The sequence below is a fragment of the Myotis yumanensis genome, unplaced genomic scaffold, assembly GCF_028538775.1.
Source record: "Myotis yumanensis isolate MYYU_CA2020_CCGP unplaced genomic scaffold, mMyoYum1.0.hap1 SCAF_2, whole genome shotgun sequence".
Taxonomy (NCBI): domain Eukaryota; kingdom Metazoa; phylum Chordata; class Mammalia; order Chiroptera; family Vespertilionidae; genus Myotis; species Myotis yumanensis.
This window is the reverse complement of record NW_027223753.1, coordinates 63,477,198-63,489,896: the sequence shown is the minus strand read 5'-3', so window position 1 is coordinate 63,489,896 and position 12,699 is coordinate 63,477,198. Positions and strand designations below refer to the sequence as shown.

The 12,699-nt window shown below is 42.1% G+C and overlaps 1 protein-coding gene across 1 annotated transcript in view; it reads right to left on the bottom strand.

Annotated features, from left to right (window-relative positions):
* DNAI3 (dynein axonemal intermediate chain 3) overlaps nt 1-12,699 on the bottom strand; it is a 99,501-nt gene that overhangs the window by 47,013 nt on the left and 39,789 nt on the right. Inside the window, exons 10-14 of the mRNA XM_070405493.1 lie at nt 11,893-12,017; nt 9,145-9,234; nt 7,472-7,558; nt 5,710-5,838; nt 1,478-1,551 (exon numbers count right to left, since the gene is read on the bottom strand). Of these exons, the coding sequence (XP_070261594.1) occupies nt 1,478-1,551; nt 5,710-5,838; nt 7,472-7,558; nt 9,145-9,234; nt 11,893-12,017 (505 nt within the window). The remainder of the gene's footprint in view (nt 1-1,477; nt 1,552-5,709; nt 5,839-7,471; nt 7,559-9,144; nt 9,235-11,892; nt 12,018-12,699) is intronic.

The following is a 12,699-nucleotide window of genomic DNA, read 5'->3' as shown; positions in this document are numbered from 1 at the left end:
CTCCATATTGTCAGCGGCTGTGAGCGGGGCTGGCAGGAGTGGGGCTCCTGACAGACAGGGGACTGGGGGCCAGGCAGGAGGGGCCAGGTGGGGGCACGGAGGATGGGCCGAGACCTGGCCCTGTGCCCATTGCAACCTCGAGGCCCACAGTTCCTTTCAAGGTGCATGAATTCATGCACTGGGTCCTAGTCTAGGATATAATTACATATATAACTCACTATATATAGTGAGCTTTGCCTTCAGAGCCTTATTTCCTTTATCCATAGCATTTTTCAAGGTTGTTACAAGTATAAAAAACTTAATTTGTTAAAGCACTTAGTAGAGTTTTGGCATAAACTTCAAATAAATGTACTTCCAGTAAGTTTATTTTGTCTCCTTAAGTTAGCCATGGTCAATTTCTGTTACTTGCAATCAAAGAACCTTACCCATACATGCCCCCAGGATTAATCATGTCTCTCGCACCCCTTGCCTATACTGATGTTACTGATGCCTTTGGCTGCCACTCCACAGCTGCTGCTTCTGCTGTCAGAGTCTACGGCTTGAAGTATCATTGTTTCTATTGGGATCAAAGCTGCTTGGAGTGGTAACATTTTGCCAGAATTTGAATGCTAGATAATAGTATTACTCTTCGTATTTCCTATTTCATTATTAATTTTGAGTTCTATAAATTGGAAGCTGAAATTTTTAAAATAAGCATTCTTCAATATGGTTACCAAATTGTTTATAAAAGCATTTTTATAAATTTGCAATAAAGCCGAAACCGGTTTGGCTCAGTGGATAGAGCGTCGGCCTGCGGACTGAAAGGTCCCAGGTTCGATTCCGGTCAAGGGCATGTACCTGGGTTGCGGGCACATCCCCAGTGGGAGATGTGCAGGAGGCAGCTGATCAATGTTTCTCTCTCATCATTGTTTCTAACTCTCTCTCTCTCTCTTCCTCTCTGTGGAAAATCAATAAAATATAAAAAAAAAAAATTTGCAATAAAAACTTAAAACTCTCACTTTGTAAAAGCTTTCCAAATTAAACATTGTACTCTTCATAACTGTGAGATAAAATTGAATGTAAACAATGCAAACTGCAAATTTACAGATATAAGAATGCGATGAAGCAGAATTACTTTGGATAATGTTATATAACAGTATTAACCATGAAACTTCATTAATTCTGTTTTAAAACATATTTGTATGTATATCAACAGTGCGGTGAAGGCCTGGGGTGGGGCTGGGGGTAAGAGAGAGGGGACTAATGGAGAAAAAGGGGGGACTTTACTTTCAACAATAAAGATAAATAAACATATAAAAATTAAAAAAAATTTGAACCAGCAACAATCTATAAAATTTTTTCTTTTTGTTATATAAGGTTTAATCACTACAGTAAAGATTATTTAAGGAACAGAAAAAAACAATGATTTTAGAAACATCTAAGAAAAAAGAATATGTTGTATGGACATAATATAAGTAACATTTTAGATGAGACATACCAATCTGCCGAACAGGTGACCAGCTGGCAGCATATCCCACTTCGATTCTCAAAGACAGAACCCATTCTGTTAATCTATGTTTAAAAAAATATGCAGGAAGTAAGTTCTGTGTACTTAGAACAGCAAAGACTGTTTTCTCATAGCTTTTTACATATTTTTATTTCTTCTTCATTTTAATTTTTATTAAAAGAGCATAATACTATCACAGAAATTTGGAAAACAGGTTTTAAAATCGAATGCCTTTCTGTCATATACTTTCCAGTCTTTTTTCACAGAAACATTTTTATGTCATTTTAATTAACATGCATGTAAATTTCTAACCTGAGATTATAACTCGAATGCTTATGAATCATGCTAAGAGTTTTATAAGATACAGATGCAAACTGCAAATGTACTCATGAATCATGCTAATAGTTTTATAGATACAGATGCAAACTGTATCTTATAAAAGTGTATTCATGAATCATGCTAATAGTTTTATAACATACAGATGCAAACTGCAAATTTTACATATCATAATTTCATTACCCACTATTATTAGACATGTAGGCTCTTTGTGTTTTTCACTATTATTTGTGGCGCCCAACACAGGCGCTTCCATGAGGTTGGTAAGCAGGTAAAATCCATCGAGTGTTAAAGTAGACACCATCCAGCATGCAGCCAATGTCGTGGCACCTACACTTTCTGAGTAACCGTGGCCCAGCTCTGCTAGCACACAGAGGGTTACAAGAAGGGTTAATGCTCCTCAGGGCCCTGGAAGATCCAAATTTCAACCAGTTAAGCTCTCAAATGAGGTGAAAAATTTTGGGGTGACCTGTGAAGGTGCCACTCTCAAATCAACAGGGAAACATGACCTTCCCCAATTCTCTACGGTCCTGGTAGGATCGATGAGCAAAACAGTGGAGATGGGGTTCCAGCAGCAAATAAACAGTGAGGGAGGGGGTGGGGGTGGGGAGGGCTGCACGTGCTGCCCTGGGAAGGCCTGTTGGCATCACAGGAGCCCGGACCCTGGAAACCTGGCTGATGCTGCTCTGGCTGCCCGGGTCAGGTTCCATGACAGCTGCCACCCTCCACTCGCATCTGATAAACAATCCAGAACCCATGCTGCCTCTCCTGCTAATGAGCTTCTCCGGTGCAGAAAGTGTGAGACTCCAGAGATGTGCTGGCTCTGGGGGTTTTATGTTTTAACTAGGGGCCCGATGCACAAAATTTGCACACAGGGAATGGGTCCCTCAGCCCGACCTGCACCTTCTCCAATCTGGGAGCCCTCAGGGGATGTCCTACTGATGGCTTAGGCCTGCTCCCCTTGGTTCTCTACTCTCTGTGGACCTGCCTGCTTGATGCCACCACAGGCCCTGGTGTCTGCTCTCTGTGGGGGCCTACTTGCCCTTCACTGCCGGGGCCAGGGGCAAGCAGGCCCCTGCTGTCTGCTCTCTGGCTCACCGCCACAGGGGCAAGCAGGCCCCTGCTGTCTGCTCTCTGGCTCACCGCCACAGGGACAAGCAGGGTCCTGCTGTCTGCTTGCTCGCTGTGGGGGACTGCTGTCTGCTCGCTTGTTGCGGGGGATGTTCCTGCCCTGCCCTCGGCTGCTCAGCGCCTGTGAGCGTAGGCCTGGAGTGGCCAGGGGTTGTTCTGGGACCCCGCCCGCTCTAGGCTTACATTTGGGCCCACAGGCTCCGAGTGGCCTGGGCCCAAGGATGCCTGTTCCCAGGACCTGGCGCCTGCATATGCAAATTAACCCACCATCTTTGTCAGGTTAATTTGCAGAGACACTCCTGATTGGCTGGTGGGCGTCTCGAAGTGACAGTCAATTTGCATCTTTCTCTTTTATTAGTGTAGATTATTAAAAATATTACAGAGGTTTGGAAAATAGGTTTTAAAATTAAATATAATTTCACCTTGTATTTTTTTTCCAATCTTTTTTTATGGATACACTTCGGCATGATTTGTCAGGGTGTGCACGCAATTTTGTATCTTGAGACACAAATTGCATTATTTCTTTGTGTGAATTCCCAACATGTGAATTACTGGTCAAAAGTTTGAAAACTTGGATGCTTCAAGAACCACATTGCTTAATTATATTCTAAAAGTTTTATGTTGGAACCAACAATGTTGGAGTTTGTGGGTTGCACCATCTCCTTGTTTCCAACCCCAGGTATTACTTAAAATTTTCATTCAAAAATTAAAGAGGTCCAAAATTGTGCATTATTGTTGCTCTATTATTAATTTCTTTGATATTAGAAAGGCTAAATGACTTTCATCTTTATATTAGTACACTAATTGTGTTTTAGTCAGTATATGTTTTTTGCTTATTTCCAGGAAATTTTGTATGTACCATATCTAGGACACATTTTCCTTCATTTTGCTATTTGCTCTTTATTTTTTATTTATTTATTTATTTATTTATTTATTTTTTTAAATATAGTTTATTGATTTTTTACAGAGAGGAAGGGAGAGAGATAGAAAGTTAGAAACATCGATGAGAGAGAAACATCGATCAGCTGCCTCCTGCACATCTCCCACCGGGGATGTGCCCGCAACCCAGGTACATGCCCTTAGACCGGAATCGAACCTGGGACCTTTCAGTCCGCAGGCCGACGCTCTATCCACTGAGCCAAACCAGTTTCGGCTTGCTCTTTATTTTTTAGTTGAGAAATTTACATGTGTGCTTTAGATTTCTTTCAATGTAAATTAGTTCAGAAAATTATCTCTATTCCAGAAATATGATATTGTATTTTGATTTGTTGTAATTTTCCTGTGATGTTGTTGTTATTTAAATGTATAAGTTACCTGAATTAATTTGTGTGCACGGCATGAGTTGAAATGGAGTTCCTTCTCTTGGGTTGTAACCTCCATTACCATATGTTAAACTTTTATATATAATAGAAACTATATCTGGGCTATTTATTTTGGTCCATTTTAACTTTTCAAAGTATTGCTGCTTTGCATGATCCATTTGAATACCTTAAAGGGCTAATCACCTTTCATAGCTCTAATTTTTCACATATCCTATATAATAAAAGCCTAATATGCTAAGTGTCCGGTAGTCTGGTGACCAGTTGACTGCTAACCAATCAAAGAGTAACATGCTAATGATATGCTAAGGCTGCTCAACTGCTCGCTATGAAGTGCACTGAACACCAGGGGGCAGTCAAATGGTTGACCAGTTGCTATGACATGCACTGACCACCGGGGGCAGATGTTCCAATCGGTAGGTTAGCTTGCTGCTGGGGTCCAGCTGATTGGGACTGAGTGAAATAGGCTGGACACGCCCTGGAGCCCTCCCACGGTCCCTCCCTGGCCCCAATTGTGCACCAGTGGGGTCCCTTGGCTTGGCCTGCACCCTCTCACAATCCGGGACCCCTCAGGGGATGTTGGAGAGCTGGTTTTGGCCTGATCCTGCAGGCCACTCCCCTTGGGAGAGCACCAGATGCAGGGCTCATGGCTGGCGAGCCTCTCCTGAACGGGACCAATTGGGCGTGAGGCCGTGGCAGGTGCAGTGGGGCCGGGATGAGTGGGAGCAGCAGGTAAGAGCTGCAGGCAGCATTGGACTGTGGATTTTGGCCTGATCCCAACAGGCCACCTCAAGGGACCCCACCTGTGCATGAATTCATGCACCGGGCTTCTAGTTCTTTATTATCTCACTTGTTAATCCTTCAAAGTACACAGTAGACCTTTAGTGTCCTTGAGTGAGACATTTGGGGATCTTACTAGTTTACAAATCCACAAAAATGACTTTGTGAATCAAGTATGGAACCGCAGAGCCAAACTGCAATGCCAATGCTGGGCTCCCTTGCTGCACAGCTAGTTCTTGCCTCCCAGCCTCAGGGCTCACTCACTTCAAGGCTGCATTGGCAAAATTACATATTCCTAAATGTCTTAGATCTTCAGAGTTGCCTGCTCCAAATTTTAAATCCTCAGTCTAAGGTTATAAAATATTTACACTTTACATTTATGTATCAAATCCTCATCTTCTTTGCTATTATATTAGGTCAACGTTGACAACATCTACATTTTTCAGTGCTTTTAAACCATGGAGGCTGAAACATTGGCCTTACTCTCAGATATGGGTCTGGTAACAGTGACGCAACTGTTGGGTGCCCACTTCCTGGTTATTTCACAGTGTACTAGTAAATGTAAATGGATTGTTGACTTGAAACTTCCTCTTTGGACAAAACCTTCCAAACATTTTCAATCCAGCACAAGGAAACCATGAAACCATTGAGACTCACCTCAAAGGCATCCGACAGCCAGTGTATATCTGTAATTACTTTCCTATGTCCATTTTCTATTGAGGAGACTGCACAGTGTCTGATATACATTGCTTCTTTATTATCATTTGGTTCAAGGAGAAACATGGGCTGAAAAATTGTTAAAAGAAAGTTATGTGCTAACTTCAGAGCACTGATGAACGAACTCATACTTGACTCATCAGAACAATTAAAATTAATAACTTGGAGAAATACCAGTTCATGGAAAAACAGAAACTAGTGTTTCTATATATCATACTAGAGGCCTGGTGCATGAAATTCATGCAAGGGAGGGGGTTCCCCTCAGCCCAGCCTGCACCCTCTCCAATCCAGGACCCCTCGGCAGATATCCAATTGGGCCTAAACCGGCAGTCAGACATCCCTGTCACAATCCTGGACAACTAGCTCCTAATCACTCACCTGCCTGCCTGGTCGCCCCTAACTGTCTCCCCCTGCCAGTCTGATGGCCCCTCACTGCCTCTGTGTGCTTGCTTGGTTGCCCCCAACTGTCCCCCTGGCTGGCCTAGTTGCCCCTTACTGCCCCTCCTGACAGCCTAATCGTCCGCAACTGCTCCCCTCCCCCACGCTGGCCTGATTACCCCTAACTGCACCCCCCCGCCGGCCTGGTTGCCATCTTTCTGCTCCCCGCTGCTGGCCTGGTCACCCCAACTGCCCCCCTGCTGGCCTGGTTGCTCCCAACGCCCCCCCCCCCCCCCCCCCACGCAGCCTGCTGTTCAGTCATTTGGTCGTCCCTCACTAACCCCCCTGCTGGTCTGGTCACCCCACACAGCCTGCTGTTCAGTTGTTTGGTCGTCCCTTGCTAACCCCCCTGCTGGCCTGGTCACCCCATGCAGCCTGCTTGTTCAGTCATTTGGTTGTCCCTTGCTAACCCCCCTGCTGGCCTGGTCACCCCATGCAGCCTGCTTGTTCAGTCATTTGGTCGTCCCTCACTAACCCCCCTGCCAGTCTGGTCGTAGGCAGCCATCTTGTGAGGGCGTGAGAGTTAATTTGCATATCACCTCTTTATTATATAGGATATTTAGGGACTAACATTATATACTTTTCCCTTCAGTTTAATCTAAGATTTTATTGCTAAACTTAACAAAAATTGTTGACCCACTCCCTAAAGAATCAATGAAGTCCCATTTTTGAAAAAGTACTTCTTTGTGTGCACACAAGGCCACATCCCTTTGTTGGTGTGAGACCTGTTGACATCCAGGTTGGAGAACTGGGGCGGAGGAGTGGGTAAGTACTGAGCTGGGAGCTCAGGAAGCATTCCCCTACCTTCTTGGCAGAATCCACAGCTTCTCACAATCATAGCATATTATTACCCCCTTCATGTTATGCATGAGAAAATGGATGTTTGCCCAGGTGGGGAAATGTCCAAACATACAGGACTATGACCCAGACCTTGGGAACGTGGTCTTCTGTCCAGTGCTCCTTCAACTACATCACTTTAGGAAACTCACCTGCCACTTCATTTTATTTAATGACAATAACAACAAAAAAAGAACTTAACAACCTGGGATAGACGGTGCCACTGGTTTTGCAGTGTTTTAATCAAGGGCCTATGTGAAAGCGATTCAGAACAATGTTCAAAACAGATGTGAAGGTTTGAGAAATAGACCGCCCCCGCCCCCCCCCCCCCCCACCCACCCACTGAGTCTTTATTTAACTTGGCAACTCTGCTATGAAGTATTTTTAAATAAACTTCCAAATGGAGGAAAAATTGTAAAAAACTAACCTTGAGTGTGGCTTTTTTACTTCTACTGCTGCCTGTCTTAACGTGCTCTATGCGACTAGCATGTGCGGTAATATCCCACAGGATGATCTGAAGCAGAAATAGATGTTATTACACATTTTCAGGATTAAAGAATTTTTTAAAACCTATTCACATTGGTTAGCACTTGGATAAATCAATCACCTTGGAGGATAATCAAATTTAGCCTACATCTTAGGTAAGGCAGCAACTTTTAAAGCTAATATAAAAAAGAATGTCTTCTTCTCTATGAAAGTATTTTCAACACTTTGATTTTTGTGCTTGTGTTAACAAATGCCAGTAATTTCTAAAATCCAAGGTAAACATCATGCCATTCCCTCCACTTTGGGAAGAGTACACCTTCTATTTTCGGGAATGTGCTATGATTGTGGGACACTTGTTTTAGACTCAGCTGTTTTGTTCTCCAAAGTTAAATATACATACTCAATTGTCCAAAAAGTGTAAGAAATGATGAATTTGTTTCTATTGGATATTATGGCCAACTCCAAATTTGCGTATACACGCATGGTTGTTTTTTGAAAAAATCAGAATGAAGTAGATATGCAATACTAAGTTATATTAATTTTTAATGATTAAAAGTCATTTCAGTACACTAAAATGTTAACAAAATTTCAGAATTACAGAATTATGGGTGCTTTTATTTTCATCATTTGCTTTTATTAAAAAAAACACATACCCTAAAATGAAAACAAAATTGTATAACCTTCCTAATGAGTAAAACAAGGCATGTCAGGATTTGTAGGGCTTGGAGGATGGTGTCTGGGTCGTCATCAGAGACAAAACCCAGGGAGAAGTGTTTTCCTGGATGCTTTTGGTTTCGGTAAATGGGCACGGATACTGCAGACATTTAAATTTCAACGACAAGAAGTTTTCCTAGCCATACCAAAAAAGAATCACATACTCTTGTAATGCTCAAATTCACTGGATCACAGTGAATTCAAACTTTGACTAAAAAATACGTTTAAGATTTTTGTTTTTCTTTATTGGAGAAACTGGCAATTGGAGGATAGGACCTAAATTTTATATAAATTAGTTAACAAAGGAAAAAACAAACAAACATGATATCAAACTATGCACACATAAATTCAGTAATATATGTATATTTTCCAGTGAATTTCTGTTTAAACTCTGTATCACTTCCTAACTCCTACATCTAGGGAAATTTCAAGAGGCCTCTTGACCAGTGGGTATTAATGCTTGTGGGTTTTGTTCTTCCGTTAAATCTGGTATAACGCATGATTCTATCTCAGCGATACAAATAGATTTGACCGATTTTGTCCCAATTATCATGACTAGGTTACCCTGTGGACACCTGCAGCGCCAACACCTTATTTACTTATTTATTTATTTATTTATTTATTTATTTATTTATTTACAGAAGACAGGCTTTTTCTTTTTTCTTCTTCTCCTTTTTTTTTTTTTTTTTTCCTTTTTTACATTCCCATCATCCAACCCCCTAACACATCTTTATTCCCCAGTTGCTGGCACGGTGATTGGCCAACAACGGCATGCCTTCCTTCTGCTCAATTGACTTCTTAAGTTAAAAAAAAAAAAAAATCAACCAACCAAAATGTATTACAGGATGTTGTCTAAATTAATAAATAGCTAAAAAAAAAAAAAAAAAAGTCCATACGTACCTGCCCATTGATGCAGCCTCCAGCAATAATATTAGGGTTACTTGGACAGAACTTGAAGCAGAAAATGTCGTCTGGGCTCTCCAGCATTAACTAAAGTGAACCCCACAAATTCAAGAGAGTGAGAAAACCTACTAAGGGAATGGCTAGAAAATAATATTAAGACAGTCAAAAGTCCCATTTTATAGCCACCCATAAGGAACATGCACAGAGTCCATTCCCAGAATTCTACCTCTGAATTAGAAACTGCTTTTGTTGAATTTTATTGCAGACATTAGACATATGTAGGAGAGCAGGTGTGTTTTCAAGGGGACCAGGTCCACCCTCCCCCGTGCTCCATGGGTCATTGTTGGAACATCTTATAATTTTTCTCAAGCAAAAGGAACGTGAAATCAATGTTTTTGAAAAGTGTGGAAAGTACGTTCTGGGAAGGCAGGATATTTGCCTGTTTTGTTCCCTGCTGTATACCCAGCCTGGCACATGGTGAGCACGCAAAAATAAAATACGTTGCATAAGAGAAGACGAAGGTATTGCCAGTGATGATATCTCAAAATTTAAAATAATACAGGACCCAGGAAGTAAACGAATTCAAGGGCTTGTAGGGGAGGGAGGAAGCTCTGCAAGGCATACACCGGTGTGAAGGAATAGGTATGTCAACCACAGGTAGCGCTGGTGCTGCTGGGTGACCACCAAGCAAAACACTTGGATGGTTACTGCTCTTCTACAAACATAACTACCGCAAATATAGGCCCCATTGGTTTGCCATCATTGGGTTAAAGATTGCCAACTGGAATTGGGATGAATGATCTTGGTTAATTTGGTATTCTGTGGATTCTAGAGAAACCTCTACTTTTGAAAATAAAGTATTGTAATACTCTCCTATAGTTTTTACTAGAACAAAGACAAAATAAATCATTTGCATTATTTCTTTAAGAAATTATTTGCTTGTCTTTTTAAAACTATTCTTTAAAATAGAGGAACGGAGAAGTCTTTTATCTTGCTATTTGCCTGATGTTCAGGCACATTCTATGTCACACAGTGGGAAGTAGTTTGACACCACTGGACAATGACAGAAAACCCCACCAAGAGAATGGCACCATTTTTGTGGTAAGTCGGCTGATAAGAAATACCTAGAGAGCTGTCATTTTGATCTCTGAGTCTATAATAATCAAAGTATCTAGACTCTATTACAGAAAAACTGCCTTAATTCAGATGAATTCAGGAAGAAGGAAGAAGGGGAGGCTAATATTTATTAGGGAAAGTCTTAATTATGCAATACTTTATAGAAACAAGTTATTATTATACTTAAGTCCATTGAAAAAACTTCATTTAACCCTATAAAGTGCCTTCCCCCTAAGCAGAACTCTTCTTTAGCAGGTATTGGAAATAGAACCCTATGGGGCAAACTCAGCCTTCAGCCTTGTTTTATTTGGATTGCTGTGTGTTTTGGTTTGGTTTGAGTGGGTACTTTTGGTTTGGTTTTAGAATAGCTATTCAACAATTTGGAGATTTCACACAAAATTCCCAATTGCTGGATTCTCTTGACAAGTGAGACCACCAATAAGAGAACTGTAGAGTAGTTATCCCTACAGATGGGCCGTGCACTCAGTAGAATCACTGCTCTCCCTCACACTACTATACACTCATCTTTACTCATCTCCACCACCTACTGGTGATCCTTGGAATTGAGGAAATTTGTGTGAAACTAAAATCTATTTGCATTTGAACAATTAGTATTTAAATAAAGCTCATAAAAGAGCTTGTACTTTAAACCCTAGCCAGTTTGGCTCAGTGGATAGAGCATCAGCCCGTGGAAAGGTTCCCGGGTTCTATTCCAGTCCCTGGTCATAAAGGGGACAGCCAATCAATGTATCTCTCACATCAATATTTCTCTTTGTCTCTCCTTCTCCCACTCTCTTTATTTTTATTTATTATTTTTAAAAAAATATATTTTATTGACTTTTCATAGAGAGGAAGGGAGAGGGATAGAGAGTTAGGAACATCGATGAGAGAGAAACATCGATCAGCTGCCTCTTGCACACCTCCTACTGGGGATGTGCCCGCAACCCAGGTACATGCCTTTGACTGGAATCGAACCTGGGACCCTTCAGTCCCCAGGCCGATGCTCTATCCACTGAGCCAAACCGGCTAGGGCTCTCCCACTCTCTTTAAAAATCAGTGGAAAAATATCCTCGGGTAAGGATTAACAAAAAAATAAATAAAATAAAATTATTTGAATGCTCTTCTTACAATCTTTTCTTTTTATTGTTTTAAACTCTCACCCAAGGATATGTTTTTATTGACTTTAGAGAGAGAGGAAAGGAGAAGGAGAGGAAGAGAGAGAAACATCGATGTGAGAGAGAAACATCAATTGGTTGCATCCCAACACCCCCAAATGGGGACTGAATTCACCACCTGGGTTTGTGCCCTGGCCGGGAATCAAACCCATGACCCTGTGGTGCATGGGATGATGTCCCAACCTAGCCACACTGGCCAGGGCTCTTATAGTCTTTTTTTTTTTTTTTAAATAACATGTTGATTTATTCAAATGAACCTTCTCAATAAACTAAATGTAAACTTTCATTTTCCTCAGATTGAATGATCATAAGTTCCGAATTGAAGAAAAGCCTGACTTTATAAGGATTTACAACATTGGTGATTATAAAGCACTCTGCAATTGAAACTGCTAAAAGAGACACGTGACAGTAATTTGTGAAACTTGTAGACCATGCGACGTCCCTCCTTCATTACCTGAGGATGTATGGGGTCGGAGAAACTCCAGAACAGAATCAGTGATGGTTGCAGCAATAATTTACCAGAAAAGTAAACTCTTTCTTCAAAGGAGAGCCGCACGGCCACCGACACAGCTATGAGTCCTGATTGAAACACAGTTACAGTGAAGGTCTGCAGCAGCCGCACGTGGTGAAGTCTTTGTAGGTTTTGCTTTTGTACATAGTCACTGTTCATTTCCCTTTGGGGGAAACGTGAGTAAAAATGTTCTACAGGAGCCCAAGTGTTTTCTTAGAGTCCCGCTGTTTAACATGGTTACCGGCAACCACATGGCACTTCCTTCGCACCTGAAAATGTGCCCAGTCCAAACTGAGATGACCGGTAGTATAAAATGAACATTGGACTTTGAAGATTTAGTAAGGAAAAAAAATGTTTCTGCGTGTGTGAGGAAAGGACCAGTGTGGGGGAGGGGCGGGGAGGAGGGAGAATGAAGCTCCATCTTCACTGGTTGCTATCTCCCTGGGGCATCCCACCCAACCGGCCAGAGTCACATCCAGATTCGGCGTTGCCCCCGCCGGGGACCTGAGCCCCCCACTCCCCCGAGTGGAGCTTTGTCCTCTCGGTGTGAAGTGGAGGTCACACTGGGTAACGCAGAGTAGCTGGGAGGACGCCTGGCCCGGGGAAGGTGCGGGAAGAGAGCGCTTAGCAGGTGCCTGGCACTCAGCAAACGGAAGTTCTCCGATTGAGGTGGAGCTAATTTTCAATTTTCCACATAAAAGCACCCGACTATTTCGCTGTCACCACAAAGAGAACCCCCCCGTCTCTTCC